Source organism: Phycodurus eques, chromosome 17, assembly GCF_024500275.1.
Source record: "Phycodurus eques isolate BA_2022a chromosome 17, UOR_Pequ_1.1, whole genome shotgun sequence".
Lineage (NCBI taxonomy): Eukaryota > Metazoa > Chordata > Actinopteri > Syngnathiformes > Syngnathidae > Phycodurus > Phycodurus eques.
Window position 1 is genome coordinate 13,645,201 of NC_084541.1, and position 19,282 is coordinate 13,664,482.

Genomic DNA, 19,282 nt, shown 5'->3' on the forward strand with positions numbered 1-19,282 from the left:
CATTGTATGTATGTTACAATTGTATATTTTTATTACATACTACTTTTATACTGTAGAGTGCTATTATTCTTCATAGAAAAAAACACATTACAAAACTTTTTGTCAAAGCGACGAAGCGACGGCTCATAGCTCAAAAAAATCGTAAAACGGGGCCCTTGTAAGTCAAGGTACCGTTGTACTAATGATAAACCCCAATTGCTAATAATTTAAAAACGATTCTAATATAAAGTATTTACATTGTAAAGACAAATATAAAATACATTGATTTTTATTTTCACTTTTCACTGTTAGAGTCCACTTGCATTGGGGCCTGAGTGGGGCGGTGAAGCAGCAGATCGATCAGGTAAAAAAAAGATCCAGCTTGGTACCCACTTCATAATGAGCATTATCGCCACCTAGAGGACTGGAGGAGGACACAAATAGTGGAAATGTCTTCACTTCAAAGCTGGAGCTTTTACTGTACCTTACTGGGAAACATGACGACGTTAGCGCTAACGTTAGCCTCAATCTTTCTGGTAAGAATGAGGTTAATTGGGCCTCACTGCGTTGCTTTGTCGTTGGCATTGTTTGTAGCTTTAGCATGCCACTTGTCAACAGACAGCAGAAACGACTTCTTGATTTGTTATGACAGTCGACAACAGTTTGAACTCGGTTTGCATTTCGTGGAACTCTGTAGGTTCAAATGACAAGCCCCTCTCCACATGACCTACATTCTCGCCGTGCTAAACGCCTCGCCTTTCTATTGATAGCCTGAAACTCCATCGAGGGAACGATGAAGACTGATTAAACGGACAGATGTATTTGCTGGAGCTTTGACTGGGATTTCACTGAAGCCACCCGCACCCCTCAAAAGTCATCTCTCCTAAAAAGTGGATGCTAAGTATAGCTTTATCTGATGGATATGCTTGGTTACAGTACTAAAAATGCCCCTTTTCAAATTGTGTCAGTTTTCCAGTAGAAGTCAAAATATGAGCCCTGGAATCAGCCCAAAATGGCTACTTCAAACCAAAACTGATGATTTCCAGTTCAATTTCGAGGTTATGATAGACGTACATGCGGAATTTTTCTGTCGCTTGGTGAAACTGGCGGCTAGTTTTTTTGTCGGGGTGAATTTTTCCAATAATAATTAATCGAATGCCCTTTTTCATGGCGAATTCTCAAAATGATCAAACTTTGCTTCAAACCAAAATGACTTTGACCTTCTGTTCAATTGCAGGCATGGGTCTTCGAGACTTTTTTTGTACATCTGGTTAGGGTCATCATGTCCAACGAATTTTGTGTTGATCGATAAAACTGGTGCCGGGGGTAAATTCTCTGAGAACGAATGGGCCATCACCTTCCCTTTTCATTATCGATCTTTACTTCAAACCAAAAATGCCCGACTTTCTGTTCAATTTCAGGCATGGGCCCTTGAGAATTTATCCTCTGTTGTGTCGTGATAGACATGTCCGCCGAATTTCGTATTGATCGGTGAAACTGATGTCAGGGGAAAACGATTCTAACTTTCCAGGGGGTGCTACTGAGTGAGATTTTTGGTGGTCTTGGGGTCTTGGGGGACCCCTAAAATGAATACATTTACACCAGGCTACAAGCGAATCAAACAAATGGGTAACCCCGATCCAGATCCTGAGGTCACTCACTAGGCCACGCCTCTTAATGGTGCACATCCAACACGGATATATATATATATATATATATATATATTTTCAAATAAAGTGACTTACATCGTGTTGTATTCCACAACAAAACCTCCATAATAAACCCACTCGTCGCCTGTCCTAGCACGTGACGGGGTGCGCGTCCAGCTCGTCGGCAGCAGGTGACGCTCGGGGGCCGAGTTGGAAATAGCAACCGGCTGTTGTCATGGTTTCAGGTTTCCCGGAGTCGCAGGGCCGCCTCCTAATTGGCGGAAAAAGAGAGGAGAGAAAGCGGTAGAGGTTAGTGTTCCCTCTTTCTTTTTGTTTTAAGACTCCTCTGCTATATTTAGATTCAAGCATCTCATTTGGAACACCATGGAGCTCACTGAACACAAACGGAATAAAATGTGACAAAGAAAAGACTATCGAACACTCACAAATGATAGTGTTGTTGACCTGATCACTTGCAATTGAAAGTTTATCATCCACAGGGAGAATTTAAATCCAGCCACTGTTCCGGAATTAGGTTTTTACGAGGGCAATAATTTTGCGGCCATTTGATTGGCCACAGTGATGAAAGCGTGGCGCCTGCACCGCAGCAGCTGACATTTGTGTTATTTTAGGTTAAGCTGAATGTATTCTTTTGTTTCCGGACTGTGATGTAATAATCGTCACCATGTCAACACTATATATAACACTTTTAGCCGCAAGTTTGTCATCACTGGAGATGAAATGAGCCAACCAATATCTACAATGACCTTCAGCATGGTTTCTTATTTAAAGCGCTCACAGGAAAACTCCCTTAATCAAATCAAGTCACCCCATGAGGATAAAGTAAGTGAAGCCAAAACCATTTGAAGAAGAAGAATCATCTTTTATTGTCATGAACATGCATGCATAGACACGAAATTTGTTCTCTGCATTTAACCCATCACAGTGAACACATACACATGTTAGTGGAACACACTGGAGCAGGGGGCAGCTGAAGCGCCCGGGGAGATGGCTTAAAAGTGACCCATGACATTCTACGTGGTAAACAACATTTAAAACAAATGTCTGTATGAAATGGAACTGAAATGAACATAACAGGATAGAAAATTGTTAGATATAATTTAGAAGTTATCATTTATTTGCTTAGATTGCATTAGTATTTTGCATTGTAGCTTGCATTAGTATTATGGACAATATTTAGATAGAAAGATGTCTCGCCTTCAAGAAGGTGACTCAGCAACATCCGATGGAAGGGCGCCTTCACCAAGGACGTGATCGGATGTGGTCGGGGACGTGACAGGTGTTGGTCTGGTCCTATGTTTTGTGTTGTGTCTTAGTGCTTAGAACATTATGTCTTGTAAAACCCTCCTATTTTCAAATAAATGTAGGAGCGACGGGGGAGATTGTTTAGAGCGTGTTGAGAGGCTGTAACCTGAACAATCTCCCATGCGCCCTCCTCATGAGTAAAATGACCAGCGTCTTCATTCCTTTTGTGTTTATTCATTATAATGTTTGGTAAGATAAATCCAACAAAAATATAAACTAACATGATAAGAATCTATGATAATATTATACCCTGTCAGGATAAGAGACTGGGATATGATAGGATGGGCTAGGCCAGGACCGGATACAATAGTATAGGACAGGACAGGCTAGGTTAGCCTAGGATAGGATATGACAGGTTAGGCTGGGCCAGGACAGTGAAGCACAGGACAGGAGAGGATAGGCATGATAGAACAGGATAGGATAGCCTAGGCTAGGATAAGATAGTATAGGACAGGGCAAGATAGGATTGGATGGAATATGATAGGTTGGGATTAAATAGTATAGGATGGGCCAGGCTAGGCCAGTCAAGGCTAGGACAAAATAGGACAGGATAGATAGAATAGCTCAGACTAGGCTAGGTAGACTAGGTAGTACTGGACCAGCGTAGACAGGCTAGGCTAATTAGGTTAGTTGTCTAGGATCAGAATCAGAATCCTCTTTATTACAAGATTCAGAGCGTCTTTGATCACAAGCAGCTGAGTTTGCATTTTGAGGCTCAAATAAAAGCAGAACACAACTCTTGATCAACCTCAAACAATGTGACTCCTCCATCTGAATATAATTCTGCCACATGAATACACAAAATTAGCATAATTGTTGCATCATACATAATATGGATTTGCAGGTGAAAAGGTCTTCAAGAGAATCCGGGCTGAGAAGTTTTGTTCTAACCGGCTGTGAAGTAGGTCACTTAAGTATACCTCATGAATGATTAATACCGATGTGTAACCAAAGGGGAGCGCAAAACACAACTCCTGTGATTAGGTTAAGAGGAGAAAGATAATAGCGGCCATACATATTTATTAAACTGGCGTACTGGGCCTGTGGTGATATTCAGTATGTGGTATTCCCTTGAGAAGCACTGACGTAGAAACTTCAAAGAGGCCACACTTGCTGACGTCAGCAATAAGATAACTAATACCCGCCTGCAGCCTTAGATGTGTGCATCCTGTCTACATTCAAGAGCTTAGACCACAGGAAATTATCAGTGCTCAAAAATGAGTTTGTTAGTGGGGGAATGCACCAACTGAGGCTGATGTGAATCAAAACAAAACTGAATAAGCTAAGATATGACATGACAGGCTAGCCTAGAATTGGCTAGGCTAGGCCAGGACAGGACAGCACACACGTCACAACCCAGACTAGCCTAGGAAAAACTAGTATGTGACAGGCCATTCTAGGACAGCCACAGCTATGGTTGAATATGATAAGATAGGATAGGATAGGACGGGACACAAAAGGCTAAGCTAGGGTAAGTTACCCAAAAATTTAGTTTACTGAGGGGAGTGATGCACTGACTGAGGCTTGTGTGAATAAATACAAAACTGGATGGGATAGGACAAGATAGTATAGGACAGGACAGGATAGACCATGCCAAAATGGAGTTTGTTTTTAATGTAGTTTATGTAGCATTAAACATTCAGAAACATCTTTTCTTGGATTTATACATGGTTCACATATCAGGGTTCGAATAGCTCAATACATCTTGGCACCCGGTGTGGCACAATTTGAGCAACAAAAAAAAAAGCATTTTATTTTTATCTTGCAAAGCACCATAATCTTCAAGAATTAGAAAATGAGTGAATTAAAATAATAACAAAATTACACATTATTTTAAAAAGTCACAGAGAGCCACAGCAGAAGGATGAAAGAGCCAAATGTGGCTCCGGAGCCACGGTTTGTAGACCTCAGGGCTAGCCCTGTACAGGACAGACTAGGCTAGGCTACAGGTTAATAGGATAAGATTTGATTGGATAGGCCAATCTTGGCTAAAATGGGGGTTGGGGGTCGGGGACACCAACTGAGTTTTGTATGAATCAAAATAAAACAGGATACGATACTACGGTTGGTTAGGATAGCAAAATAGGCTGGGATAGGACAGGACAAGCTAGGCTAAACACACTGAAAAATGTCTGCTGACTCACAGACTGTAAACAATCTCTGGCGATTGTGTTCTACTGCTTGTCCTACTTCAATTTAAGTTAGGTGACATCATCTGCACAAAATCACAAGTTCACAGTGATGATGTATTATTGCTGTGTTTGCCGACGTCTCTGGGAGAGGAGCGGGATAAAAAGTAGTGTAAAGTTAAGCATATTGAGAACAAATTTACACAGGAAGTAGTCTGATTCAGTGGAGTTTTAATCTTTAGCATGGATTTAGTTTTTCAAATTAAACCAATATAATAGCCAACTAAGTAAATATTTATTTAGTTGACGTTGAGCTGCTGAAATAAACGCTAAAATACATCCACTAAGACTGTGAGAAATACTTTTACTTTCTTTTGCTTTTATTTTGATGATCAAACCCGGACGTATGTGAGACATTCGCTGTTAGGATGGAGTTACCGCTGACGTCTCCTCCTCTCCCCCTCCTCCTCGTCGTGCTTTTAATTGAACCCAAGCATCGCCGCCTGACAGCCGGGAGAGGGGGGAACGACGACAGATTAGCAACTGGCACTCGCTGTCGCAGTCTGCTCAACTCCGGGAGAAAGGACTAGAACATCCGACATTCCCTCCTCAAACCCTGTTTCAACATACAGAAAATGGACGAAAAGGCGTTTACAAAGGAGCTGGATCAGTGGATCGAGCAGCTCAACGAGTGCAAACAGCTCACGGAGGGACAAGTGAAGAATTTGTGCGAAAAGGTGAGTTATTTATCTTCACATCCCCCCTTGTAGTTCACTCTTGCCGCCCCTCGCCGCTGCTGCCTTCCACACGTTCTTACTTAAAATGGCGTCTTCGGTTTGTATTTCACCGGGCCTTCCCCGGCTACGTGCCTCTTAATAGGGTGGCTTCATGCGGACGACTGAGCCGTCGCATGGCTGGCGTGTTTTGTGGGCGTGTGAGCCGCTGAAGAGGTAGTTATCTACGGGCGTCCTCTTGCCGGGGACCTGTGGCTCCTCTGTCCGCCAGATGTGACCGGCAAGTCTCGCTGGTGTTCCGACCGCATTTATGGATGAATGTGTGGCTGAAAAGTGGACATACATTAACCTTAACAGTGGCTTTAGCTGAAATGTGAAAGGGACATACTGAATAATGAAAAAGCGACATTTAAATCTTTGTATACGTGTGTGTCTTTAAACCACCAAGTAAATTTTTATCTGGCTATTACTGAAAATGTGTCCGAGGAAGCCCTTTTGGCCCCAGTGTGACGCAACAGTGGGGCTAATTAATTAGCAAAGTGAAAAGATTTCTCAAAAATGACAGTCTGTCAAAATGTTGAACCTGGTTGGAATGGCCACTTAAACCCGAGTTCAACACGCCAAGAATTTTGAAAATCAGACGAAGGTTCTGGGGAAATATATATTTTTTTTCTATGGGGGGCTTTTTTAGCGAATGTTTTTGTATGACATCGCTTATAGAAAATCTTGTTTTAAAAAATACTTAAAATTAGAGTAAAATAGTATAACTTCATTTTTCTCAACATAACTCCTCAACCCTTTGGTTTCGTCTGCTTCTCTGGGAACCCCTCTTCTGATTGGCAGACAAGTTTGAGTGAAAACCACTAATAGCGCGGAAAATATCGAGTTGGCCGAGTCCGTACAACGGAAGTGTGTGGCATATTTGCAATTTACAATTCTAATTTGGTGGCTTAGTGATGAAATGCTGCCATGTTACTGTAATTAAAGCAGTAAGCGTGCTGGCTTTAAGTGTGTTTGTGATGTATTGTTATGCAGTATTGTTCAATGGTGGCTTCGTGCACAGTAAGAAATTTGGCACTTGATGGCTGTGTGAAGTCAGCAATTGCTTGAATGTGGTTGAACTTTGAACACCATCTGTCATTCACTTATTTTCTGATTGGACATGACATCACCAGTTACTATTGTAAAAAGTTTCCAAATCAAGGCTGTAAGAGCACACCTCAGTTGTTGTTTTATGAGGTTGCTCAGCATTGTATTGAATTTTTTTTTTCGAGCATCGAATTGAGTGCGTGGTTTATTGAAAACATAATCAGGAAATGTTGTTTTCTTAATATGATAAAATTTTCACTTGTTTTAATGCATAATAATAGCAGCGCCATTTGATGTGATGCACAGTATTTTACGAGCGTTTTCATCTCCAGCGTTTTCAAAGTTTCGAAATATTGAATTTCTGGCAAAAATATGCATATTTTAAAGGTCTTAGACACAGCCCCATTTTGGATTCCGCTCTGGTCTGATCTGGTCTTGCTCTGTTGCTGGGTAGATTGCAGAGTTGTTTTCACCGCAGCGTGGGTTTGACCTTTTAAACACTGGCTTGTTGCTGAGGCAGGAGCTTGATGTTACAGGGCTGTTGAGTCATCTACAGTATATGGATGCCGCTGAGCGCTTCCATTTTGCAGTAACCGCTCTCATACCACACTTTATGAACGGGGACGACGATTTGGCTGACTTTTCGGGTCTGAACTGCAGCTTAACCTCGATCATCTCCAACCCCTTGGATTTCAAAACTATTTTCTGCTTGGCAAATAGAAGGCCGCCGTTTAGGCTTTGGAAAAAGCTATCCTGTAATGTAGCGAACGCCGTGGTAGCTGCACGCTGTCAATTCGGCAACCCACACTACATCCTCCCCGCTGTAAAAACAGTGGGTGGGTTCGATTGATCGCTGGCTGCATGGCTGTCGAAGCCTTTTTGTTGCCGGAAAAGGATCAAGCGCATGACTCAGGCTAACGCAGTGAATCACAGGAGTGAGCGTCTCTGTTTTGGGATTCGTGGAGGATGAAGAGGAGGAGGATAGCAACGAGATGTTTTGTTTCAGCCTTACCGACATTCTCCAGTCGGATGGGTATGATTGACACAGCAGCTCTTAATCAACCTCACATTTATATCCATTGACAAGGTTGTTGTATGCTGTGTTGTGTGTGTGCAATTTAGGCCTGATGGTCACAAAATGTGTGCATTTAATTCAGGCCTAATTACATGCCTTGCTGGCAGAATGAGCTATCGAGGTGGATTTTGGTGCAGTAGCATTCCAAATCAAAGTTGAAGTTAATTGACATGATTTTACATACAACATAGAGTGGTAGAAAGTGGATGGAGTCAGGTTCCCCAGGCTGGCATTTACAGTAGATAACGTTTGTACCTATTAAGAGTTTTTTTTTATTATTATTATTTTTTTTAATTTAACATTTACAATGATTGTATCTGTGGTCGAACGTGAATAGAGTGAGGTTCTGAAGACTGGCTAAGTTAGCTTGCTGATAAAGTTTGTACCTTTTAGGGCAGGTGTTTTTGTCTGACTTTTATCAGAGCGTTCTTCATGACATTTGAGAGAATGACATAAGGTTTCAGGGCTTGAAGCTTTTAAAGCTCAGGTTTACCTCGAATTTATTTGTCTTGGTGGACTCAGTGTTTGTGTTGCTAAGGCAACAGTTGGGAATGGTTATTCCATTTCCTCTATGCGATGAGCTCATGGGTGTGGCGCCTGATGTCATCATTTTCAAAGTAATCTGCATGACCAGTTTTGGCAGCTTGACATGGTTTCTATTGAATTGTGACACTATTTTCACTCTTGTTTAATATTAGCAACCGCTGTCAAACTAAAATAGCCGGCACAAGGGTTAATTCAGGGGTGTCATGGCGGTCAAAAGCAGCTGGCAAATCTGCTGACTGCGGCACTTCTTCCCCTCTAGTAGATGTTCAACCTCAAAGGGCCGTCAGGCAGCAGCTTTGAGGGAAATCATGGCCTGCGGTTGTAATGTTTAATTAGCCCCGGGTTGTATCCATGCTCGGACCTTTGGCCATGTAAAGCTGTCTTTTATAAGGATTATGTTAGTGGCGGGGAAAAAGCGCTGAGTTTGCTTCTCGGCACAGGAGTTTGTTGGTCCTGTGGGTTAAAATGGTAAAATAGTGGCTGTGACGGAGGTTTGATGCCTTTTTCATGGCGAATCCCAACTTAGATGGGACAAGAAAATATGTATGAACCCTGGAACTCACCTGATAGCTGCTTCAAGCCAAAATGGTCAACTTCCTTTTCAATTTCGAACATGGGCCCTTGAGACTTTTTCATGCGTCCTATAGTCATAGACTTAAACAAGGACATTATTTTTTACATTAAACAGGAGTTGAGAATTTTTAAACATTTTTGTTGTTGTTTTTTTGTTTTAAGTATTTGATTATTTGGTCAGTTGTTGTTTTTTTTAACCTATCCTCCATTATTCAATGAAACATTTGCTTTGTGCTCCATCATGAGGCATCTTGGTGTCAAGGAACTGTTAAAATAGTGTGGGCATTTCATTTCGACAAAATTACTGCTTTTTTGCTATCTTGTGCCGTATCTCTAGCCATGTTTAGTATGTAGTGTGTGTTAAATATAGGTCAACAGTCTGCAGGGTTCTCCCATCTGGCACAGCGATGGGCCAAGTCAAGCGCTTTGTCAACATCAACTCGATGTTGACCTATTTGGCCAAATGCTCTTTTCCAGAGGGCTGCTGAATTTCGTGAACTACCACGCAGAAACTTTGTCTATATCAGTAATGATCTCGTTTTATACAGTATAGTTATCCTCTTATCAGATACACAATGGATGTTCTGAGGATGAACTAAGTTGGCGAAGAGCACTTGTCACAGTTGTGCGCTTGATCTTGAAAGATCGGTCGCCTTAATGGTCCTCCCTAAGTCCAGACTTGTCTTGCAGGGCAAATGTGAGCGAGGCATTCAAAAACTCTAGTGACTGTGTTTCCTGGACCACTGCTCTAATTGATTTTACAGAAACTAATACACACACACATCTATGCAGCGATTGTGGCAATTATGTCTGAGACGGTGCATTTTTATTCATCCAGAATTCTGTCGAAATTGACTCGTTAACCAACCCACAACGTAGATGAAACGATCTGAAACTGGTGGTGAAAATGCATGTCACGAAAAGGTTTTTTTATTGTTTATTTATTTATTTATTTTCTCACCAAAAGTAAAAATAAATTCCTTGCACCTTTATCCAGATCTGCTCAAAAATTTTGTTAGCGTAATAGCTGACGTTATTCATTAACCCACCCATCCGTTTTCCGTACCGCTTATCCTCACTACGGTTGCGGGCGTGCTGGAGCCTATTCCAGCCGACTCTGGCGGACTCATTCGGTCATGTTTTTGAAAAACATTAAAAAAAAAATAATAATCAACTAAGAAGAGTCCAGTTGCCTTGATTCAACCTTTCTGGATTACAATCACCTGGATGACCGAGAAACTACACAGACATAAAGAAGAAAAAACATTTTTAGCAAGCACATTGGTATTTTTAATTTTTTGATATTGTGACAGTATAGTACATTAAAAATGACTAATGGCTAACTACACCATGACAAACAAGCTTCTTGATCTTGTCTATTTGTTTAGGCCAAGGAGATCCTGACCAAGGAGTCCAATGTGCAGGAGGTGCGATGCCCCGTGACGGTGTGCGGCGACGTGCACGGCCAGTTCCACGATCTCATGGAGCTGTTCAAGATCGGCGGCAAATCTCCCGACACAAACTACCTGTTTATGGGCGACTACGTGGACCGGGGCTACTACTCAGTGGAGACGGTCACTTTACTTGTAGGACTTAAGGTCAGTATACCGTAGGGCTGACAATATGGCCTTAAAATGCAATTTGTGACTTTTGTCACAAAAATATGATTTCTGATTTTAATCTATTTCTTTTCCCATTCTTATGTAAAAAGAAAATGACTGACATTATTCAAATTAACTTTTTTTTTCTTTCTCTTTTACCCTTCTTGGTAGGGCTGAAGCTATTGAATGTTTGTAAAATCGAGTATTTTACTGATTGTCCCATTGATTAATCAAGTAAATAGATAAAGATTGATTTTGCATAATTAAACACTATTACGTGTGTGTATTTTTCTTTAATTAATTAAACTTGCTAGTCACTAAAGAGGTCGGAAAAGTGCCTGACTATAGTGACAAAGTGGCTAATTTATCAGCACCGGCTGTGCTTTTGTAAAGTACCTCTTCTTTGTTCGCAGCCATGTTGTTAGTTTAAGCAATGCACGTCAGCAGGAATGTGTGTTGAGCTACGGAAGCCGCAAAAAAAAAAAAAAAAAAAGTTCTATTGCCCTGCCTTTATATAATGATACTTTGGTGTTTTCGTTGTTGTTGATGGGATGTTGTAAACCTGCTTGTACGGTAGGTTCGTTTCCAGGAGCGCATCACCATCCTGCGCGGCAACCATGAGAGCAGACAGATCACGCAAGTGTATGGCTTCTATGACGAGTGCCTGCGCAAGTACGGCAACGCCAACGTGTGGAAGTACTTCACCGACCTGTTTGATTACCTCCCGCTCACCGCCTTGGTGGACTCTCAGGTGAAGGGTGGGCAGGAAGTACAATTTGATGCTTAGGGGTGGGGGGAAATGTAGAAATGATACTAAAACACTGATGTTTTTGCAGATTTTCTGTCTTCACGGCGGCCTCTCACCATCCATTGACACACTGGACCATATCAGGGCGCTGGATCGGTTACAGGAAGTTCCTCATGAGGTAAAAAAATTATTTTTGGGGCATTGTTATTATAATTATCGTATATATTTTATTGTACAATTAAATACAATTGTTATTATGGGGGATAGGTAACTAAGGAAAATCTGCAACTAACTGATAACTTCCCAAAAAGGTTTATGATTGCCTACGGATGTGGTAAATCACTACTTTTCATTAGACTTTTTGGACTATGGCTGTCTAAATGAAGCTCCACCCCTCACTTAGCATAGTGCCTTGGCACAAAGATGCCACAAGATGGTGCCAAGGTAACACTTTTTTTAATTAGACAAGGCTTTAGCCTCAGCACAAAAACAGCGAATAACGGCTGTTTCTCCCAGTAAAAATCAGCAAATAATGCAAATATTCTGTACTGTGTTCATTTTTACATTACTGCATCATATAATTACTATAATAGTCATATATTGTAAATACTTATTTTTATATTGTTTTGGTTTATATTTTTGTTTTGTTATATTTTATTGAATTTATTTACAAAATTGTCACTCTGTCATGCAGTTCATTTATACATGTTGGTATATATATTTTCTGTAATTAATAATTAAAAATTAATGTGTTATCCAGCCCTAATGAATATATTCTATCTCTAAGGGTCCTATGTGCGACCTGCTGTGGTCAGACCCTGACGACCGCGGCGGCTGGGGCATCTCACCACGGGGGGCCGGCTACACCTTCGGCCAAGACATCTCGGAGACGTTCAACCACGCCAACCGCCTCACGTTGGTGTCCCGCGCCCACCAGCTGGTCATGGAGGTGAGGCTAGAAATGCTAATGTTGGCAGTTCTGCCATTTCTCAGGATATTTGGCTAAAAATGCTGACATTAGTATGAATGCTCACCAGACACACTTGTGCTTGCTGTTAGGGCTACAACTGGTGCCACGAGAGGAACGTGGTGACGATATTTAGCGCACCAAACTACTGCTATCGCTGCGGCAACCAGGCGGCCATCATGGAGCTGGACGACACCCTCAAATACTCCTTGTAAGTGCCATGAACACAACCTCCAATTTTTTTTGTACATATCCAGTGAAGCCTATTTATTGTTGTGGATACGTTAGAGACCATGTAATGTGTATATATATATATTTTTATATTATTAAACCCCCCCTCTCCCCCACGACAGCTTGCAGTTTGACCCGGCGCCTCGCAGAGGGGAGCCCCACGTGACCCGCCGCACCCCAGACTACTTCCTGTAACCTGCTTTGAACCCCCACCCCTCTTGTACAGTCAAGTCCAGTGTTGCCATGTAATGCTGTGTCCTCCAGCAGCAGCACCAGCACACATTGTACATTCACACAAAGACCTATTGAAGCATTTAGCAAGAAATAATTATGTGTGGGTGTGTGTGCGCGTGGCTGTGGACGGACCAAACGGTGTGTGCCATAAATCATGACATTATGAATTGCTGAGGACTTGTATTATGAAATATTGCACCCAGAAGATCAATCAGTCAAGTTCACTTGATGGTTTGGAGTGACAATTAGTAAAAAAAAAAAAAAATAAAAAAAAAATATATATATATATATATATAAGATGGGAGGATGATCTGTTTGCACTTTTGTAAATCTTAACTGTAACATAAAATAAGGCTGAAGAGAATATTTACATTTTTTTTATGACACAAAAAACAATAAAGCCCCAAGAATAAGGTTTTGTCTTGTCGTGTGTGTGCGTGTGTGTGAGAAGATAATCAACGCACTGAACCACAAGCTTGTATTAACTGAAACGTGAATAATAATAAACAAAGGTGGCTCCTTCATGACATGACTGTTTTACTGTCATTTTTGTGGGATACTTAATATTTCATAGCTTATTTTACCTCTGAATAATTTCATGAGTATTTTACATTCTTAGACTTCATAAGGTAAGGAACCATGGCGAAGGTTTATAGTAAATGTACTCTAAGAAAGAGTTACTGTTTGAAATATATTTTGGTGATGAATGAGCGTTTTGTTACTGCTCGTGGTAATCAAGTGACTGCACTGTATCAGCACCTATCATCCTTGACCACATCTGAGGGCATTATGTATGAATGTTATATATTTTTTGAAAGTTAATTCAATATATTAATACAATTCTTTGTTAATGCTAAAAAGTATTTTAATGCGTGAATGCAGTTTAACAAATAATTTGCCCCTATTGTAGCGAAGAAATGGTAACCCAAATATTGGAAATGACACTACTGTTCTAAATCATTGGAAATAATATTTCTGATCTGGTGAAAGTAGTTCGTTTAAATGATTTAAGAACAAAGTTCACAACAAGCGTTGTTGCCAGCCGGAACCTATTCACGAACCCCCCTCATAACCATACATTTTCCCATTTATTTTATTATTGTGAATTACTTTCTGCGAAATTGTAACTAATATCGTAGTTATAAATAAACTCTTATTATTCATAATTACATACGAACATTTGTCATATTTAAAAAATTAACAGCGTGCGTTTGGCCCCTCCCCTCCACAGACAGCGTTGCTGACAAAGCAAGCGTCATAGTAGCATACTTCAATAAAGCGTCAACGACTCCTCCATTTTCCCACTAAAACTGACAACAGAGGATAGAATTCCAACTGCAGGTTTGGAATTAACATAATCACGGTACGTATTAACTCTTGCACAGTTAGCTGGACACGAATTGGGCTCGAATGTCGTCTTTTTTGTTTTTAACTCCCTATCCGCGAGGACGTCCTACTTTGCGATTGCAAAGAGGCCCTTGGCGACTTAGCTTTGAATGCTAGCCTAGCAAAGCTCTTCTATTTATGACGTTTGCGTGTAATATTATTTACAGTGAGCGACACCAATGTGTCGAACCTGAGCTTTTAATGTTCATATTTACGTATAGTTGAATATATCGCTGCGGCACAAAAGCCGGTACGCGGTTAGCAACGCCAACGCTGGATCATGCTAAATGGTCGTTGGCTGCGAGGCGCTTATCGTTAATATTCTTCAAGGAAGACTCCAAAATGTTAAGTTATAATAAAGTTGGTTTCTTGTTTTATTGCTAAACGACGTCTTAACAACATAACAGGGTGGTCCTTCCTCACCCTTTTGTGAGAAAAATTGATATCATGTCACAGTGGATAACGTGAGGTTCTTGTAGGTGAGCCTAAAAAAACAACTTCATGGACAAAAAAAAAAATATATATATATATATAGTAACAAACCAAAATAAAAAAATAGATTACTTTATTTAAGTGTGTGTGTGAGGAAAAAAAAAAACTCAAAAGGACAAAAAATATACGGTAAAGTTTTATTTTTACTTTTTTTTTTGAGTTTGTCTGAAAAAAAAGATTAATTGGATTTAAAAAAAACAAACAAAAAAAAAACCTACATAAGTTTATGGGTAAAGATTGTTGCCGTGTCTAGCCAGCTAACTGAAAGTAGCTTTTTTTTCGCACAAATATGTCACTGTTGATAGATTTATGTCTTTGTATTTTTTTCTTTTTTTCTTTTCAGAAAATGCCCACAATAAAGTTACAGAGCTCGGATGGGGAAATCTTTGAGGTAGACGTGGAAATCGCGAAACAGTCTGTTACCATTAAAACCATGTTAGAAGGTAACCACATTTATTTTCAATACCTCAACTCATCATTTAAATGACGGTTGGAGTGTAATGTCTTAACTGCACCTCTGAATTGACAGATTTGGGGATGGACGACGAAGGAGACGACGACCCAGTGCCGCTTCCTAACGTCAACGCAGCCATTCTTAAGAAGGTAATGTGTCAAGATCATTTTTTTTCAAAAATGTAATGTCGTAGTTTTAAAAATAATTATTTATTTTAATGATTTTTGTTTCTAATTTAAAATATTAAAGTAAAAACATAAAAAATAATGGAAATAAAAAATATTATATTTTCACTTATACTGTATTTTATGTTTTTAACCCTGCATGTTTTATTTAATTTTAATTGTACTTGTATTTTTTTGTATTTTATAATTTGTGTTTTTGTATTTTTAATTTTATTTTTACTTTTAACTGTCATTTTATTTTAATTAATTCGTATTGTTTATTTTATTTTTATTTAACATTTATTTATACAGATAAGGCAATTGAGAACAATAGTATAAACAAATGTAGTTATACATTTAACTTGTTTTTATTTTCATAAATTTTTATTGATTCATTTTATTGCTCCTTTTTCTATTTTCATTGTTTTTACTTTTCTTTAAATTCTAATTGTTACATTTTCATTTTTGTATTTTTTCATTTAAACTTGCTTTTATTTTAATATAGTGTTAATAGTTTTTAACATTTTATTTGTACCAATTGTATATTGTTTTCTTATTTTATTTCACTTTTTAATTTTAACATTAATTTACCAAATATGTTTTGTATATGAATTCATTTGCTTATTTTATTTTCATTTATTTTTGTTTTTTAACTTAAATGATTTTATTGAAATTAATTTGTATTGTATCGCGATGTAGACAGATAATCTTCAGACAGTCGTGGCAGAAAAGTGTGATGATAACCACAGAACAGGAAGCGGAACTTAACCGTGACGTGGGAAAGCTACTATGAATATTTTCAAAATACACAAATGAGTTTTGACAGAGCTGGCAATGCAATGTCTTCAAAGACTTGCGCAGTATTACTGTAATTTGCTTAAATTTTTACGATGGCCACGGATTTGACCCGGGAACGGATTGTGTGTGCGTGCGTCAGGTGATCCAGTGGTGCACCCACCACAAGGACGACCCGCCTCCCCCCGAGGACGACGAGAACAAGGAGAAGAGGACTGACGACATCCCCGTGTGGGACCAGGAGTTCCTCAAAGTGGACCAAGGGACCCTGTTCGAACTCATCCTTGTAAGCAACAACAGGTGGTCATGTGACCGCACGGTAGCTCGCTCATCGGTCAGTCAGCGTGTGTACAAAGTAACACAAGAGTTCGGAATGGAAGTTGTTGGCAAATCAAAGATTCCTCTGTGGAGGACTGCCGCCAAGTGAAACAGGAATGAGCTTTTTATAAACATCCAAATTGCTAAATTTGGAGTTGGATTGCTAAATAAAATAATAATAAATGTTGCAATTCTGTTGGAGGGCCAAGTTTCATTTTAAGCTACGTGATAACATTTAACCAACAAAAAAGCATCAGTCCACAATTGGGAGTGTAGAGTTGAGTTCACTCAAGATTTTTTTTTTTCAAAGTAACAAAAGATGTTTATTTTAGTTTTGGATAAACATATAGGATAGCAGGAAACGTTCCAAACTAAGAGTACATATTTTTAGTTGTTTTTCAGACAAATTATTCTTTTTTTTTTTTTGTGTAAAGGTTTTTTAACAAAATTATACCATCGTACAAAATGTATTAAAAAATGGTAACAACACTGAGGGGGAAATAAATCTGCACTACAGCGGGAACAAGCAGTGTGAACCGTGATATAGATGGGGGGGATTACTTGAATACATTTATGTAAAAAAAAAAAAAAAATGTTGGGCAAAAAAAACATACACATGGGATTTTTAAGTTGTTTTAAATATGGTAAGTAAAAAAAATTTACCTAGAGGGAAAAAAAGCATTAAAATTGATTGCCACAAAAATCTTAAATGTTTAATGATTTATTTTTTTTAAAATGTTGGACAAAAAATCTTTCAAAAAAATATTTTTCTTAAAAATATATTTTTCTTCAGAGAAAATTTTGACTTACCACATTTTTTTTTTTTGTAAATCTGAAAAACATTTTCATTTCCGACACAATAATAAAGAGATGATAATTGTCACCACTAAGGCCAGTGATCATGTCTGGCTAACTTTTTGTTTGAAATAGTCTTATTTCCAATTATTATTATTATTATTTTTTATTGTACCTTGGCAGATGTTGACTCTTTAGCACTCGCCATATACACGTTCAACTTCCGTAGCTGTTTGTAATATATTGCTGCTGTGTCAGGCTGCCAACTACTTGGACATCAAGGGTCTGCTGGACGTGACGTGCAAGACGGTGGCCAACATGATCAAAGGCAAAACCCCTGAGGAGATCCGGAAGACTTTCAACATCAAGAACGACTTCACGGAGGAGGAGGAGGCCCAGGTAAGCAAATGCAAAGATACACAATACACACAAACCTTGAGGTGAAAACAAAAATGGAGCAATGAGGTACTGTAATGCATGCGGGCAAGGAGCACTAGAGTCTCCGTTTATAGAACGGGACGGTCAAACGCATGAATGTAAAATGAGAGGACTCTCAAGCAGCTGCTGTAGGCCACGACTCCCGCCCCCATGCTCACGCAGAATAACCGGCCACCCTAACTAAAGATCTTGACGTCACTCAGTAGGCCCCCCCCTAAAGGCACAGCAAATACAACAGTGTGTACAGTAATTACACTATAAAACTGGTTCAATGCGTTAGAATGTGTTTTAATATTATAATGTTATTTTTCTTAAAAACGTGACAAAAAAGCTTTTTGGTGTAGCAACGGATTAATTGCATTTCAACCGCAGGTTCCAGGTACCACTGTATTAGTGCAATTGCATACAAATGCCACAAGATGAAGCAAACCATTCTTTTATCTAAGGAAAACTCCTCCACTCACTTCAGCATAGTTCCTTGGTGCCAAGTTGCCACAAGAGGGTACCACTGTAAAACTAAAAAAAAGTACAACAAACTATTCAGTTAAACAACAAATAGGGGAGTTTTTTAGCAAATAACTGAGGATAGGTTGCGGAAAATATTTTTTTGCGAATTCACTTGTGGGATTGTTTTATCACCCCTGCAGGTCCGCAAAGAGAACCAGTGGTGCGAAGAGAAGTAGTGCATCCCGCCAACAACAACAACAACAACAACACACACACACACACACTGAATTGAAATGTGTCCGCTTTATTGCTTGCACTGGTTTTGTTCATACTTTAATATTGACTTTATAGCTTACTTCCAAATAATAGAGTACAGTGCACCTCCCCTCGCCTTCTCCAGTCTGTGTATAAAACTAGCATGAGATTTTTAACGCACGTGTCATTATTTAAATAAACAAGACCCTGTCCCTTTCTTTCCCTTGTAGTCATCGAAAGAGAGATTTTGATGACTTTTCCCCCCTTGTGTTGGGATGACTTTTTTTCCTTGTTTTTTTTTTTTTTTTTTTTTTTTTTTTTTTTTTTTTACTAGACATGTTTGTTGTCTCTTAGGTTGCTAAATTTAAAAAAAAGGCTTGGAAGGGGAATGTTTTTAAGGTGGGTTTCAACATGTGCACCAATGATGGAAGGAGAAAATAAAATGTTTCAAAAGAGCTTGTTGTTTTTTTTTGTCACCAGTCTTCCCAAAGGGCAATGTTTTTTTTTTTAATGAAAGCTTGTATAAAAAGATATTTGGTGGCATCTTTGTCATAAAAAATAAAAGCAATGCAGAAAAAATGGGCGGGAAAAAATCAACCTATTTTTTTAATGCCCTTTAACATGTTCACAAAAGATATAAATCCCTTTAAAGTATAACAATTCTATTTAAATGTGTGTGTGTGTGTATATATATACAGTGGGTATGAAAAGTTTTCAGACCCCCTTAAATATTTCACTCTTTGTTATATTGCAGCCATTTGTTAAAAATAATTTAAGTTCATTTTTTTCCTTCATTAATGTACACACAGCACCCCATATCGACAGAAAAAAAACAGAATTGTTGACATTTTTGCTGA

At 39.1% G+C, this 19,282-nt stretch overlaps 2 protein-coding genes across 2 annotated transcripts; both read left to right on the top strand.

Annotated features, from left to right (window-relative positions):
* Positions 1 to 5,516: 5,516 nt before the first annotated feature.
* On the top strand, positions 5,517 to 13,428 carry ppp2cab (protein phosphatase 2 catalytic subunit alpha b). The gene is made up of 7 exons (XM_061701884.1): positions 5,517 to 5,820; positions 10,489 to 10,698; positions 11,279 to 11,452; positions 11,538 to 11,627; positions 12,237 to 12,398; positions 12,509 to 12,627; positions 12,770 to 13,428. Exons 1-7 carry the CDS (start codon positions 5,719 to 5,721, stop codon positions 12,840 to 12,842), a joined length of 930 nt encoding a protein of 309 aa, XP_061557868.1. The 5' UTR covers positions 5,517 to 5,718; the 3' UTR covers positions 12,843 to 13,428.
* A 700-nt stretch (positions 13,429 to 14,128) lies between these two features.
* skp1 (S-phase kinase-associated protein 1) lies at positions 14,129 to 18,738 on the top strand. The gene is made up of 6 exons (XM_061701860.1): positions 14,129 to 14,244; positions 15,103 to 15,202; positions 15,289 to 15,362; positions 16,315 to 16,458; positions 17,544 to 17,684; positions 18,371 to 18,738. Exons 2-6 carry the CDS (start codon positions 15,106 to 15,108, stop codon positions 18,404 to 18,406), a joined length of 492 nt encoding a protein of 163 aa, XP_061557844.1. The 5' UTR covers positions 14,129 to 14,244; positions 15,103 to 15,105; the 3' UTR covers positions 18,407 to 18,738.
* The last annotated feature ends 544 nt before the right edge of the window (positions 18,739 to 19,282 follow it).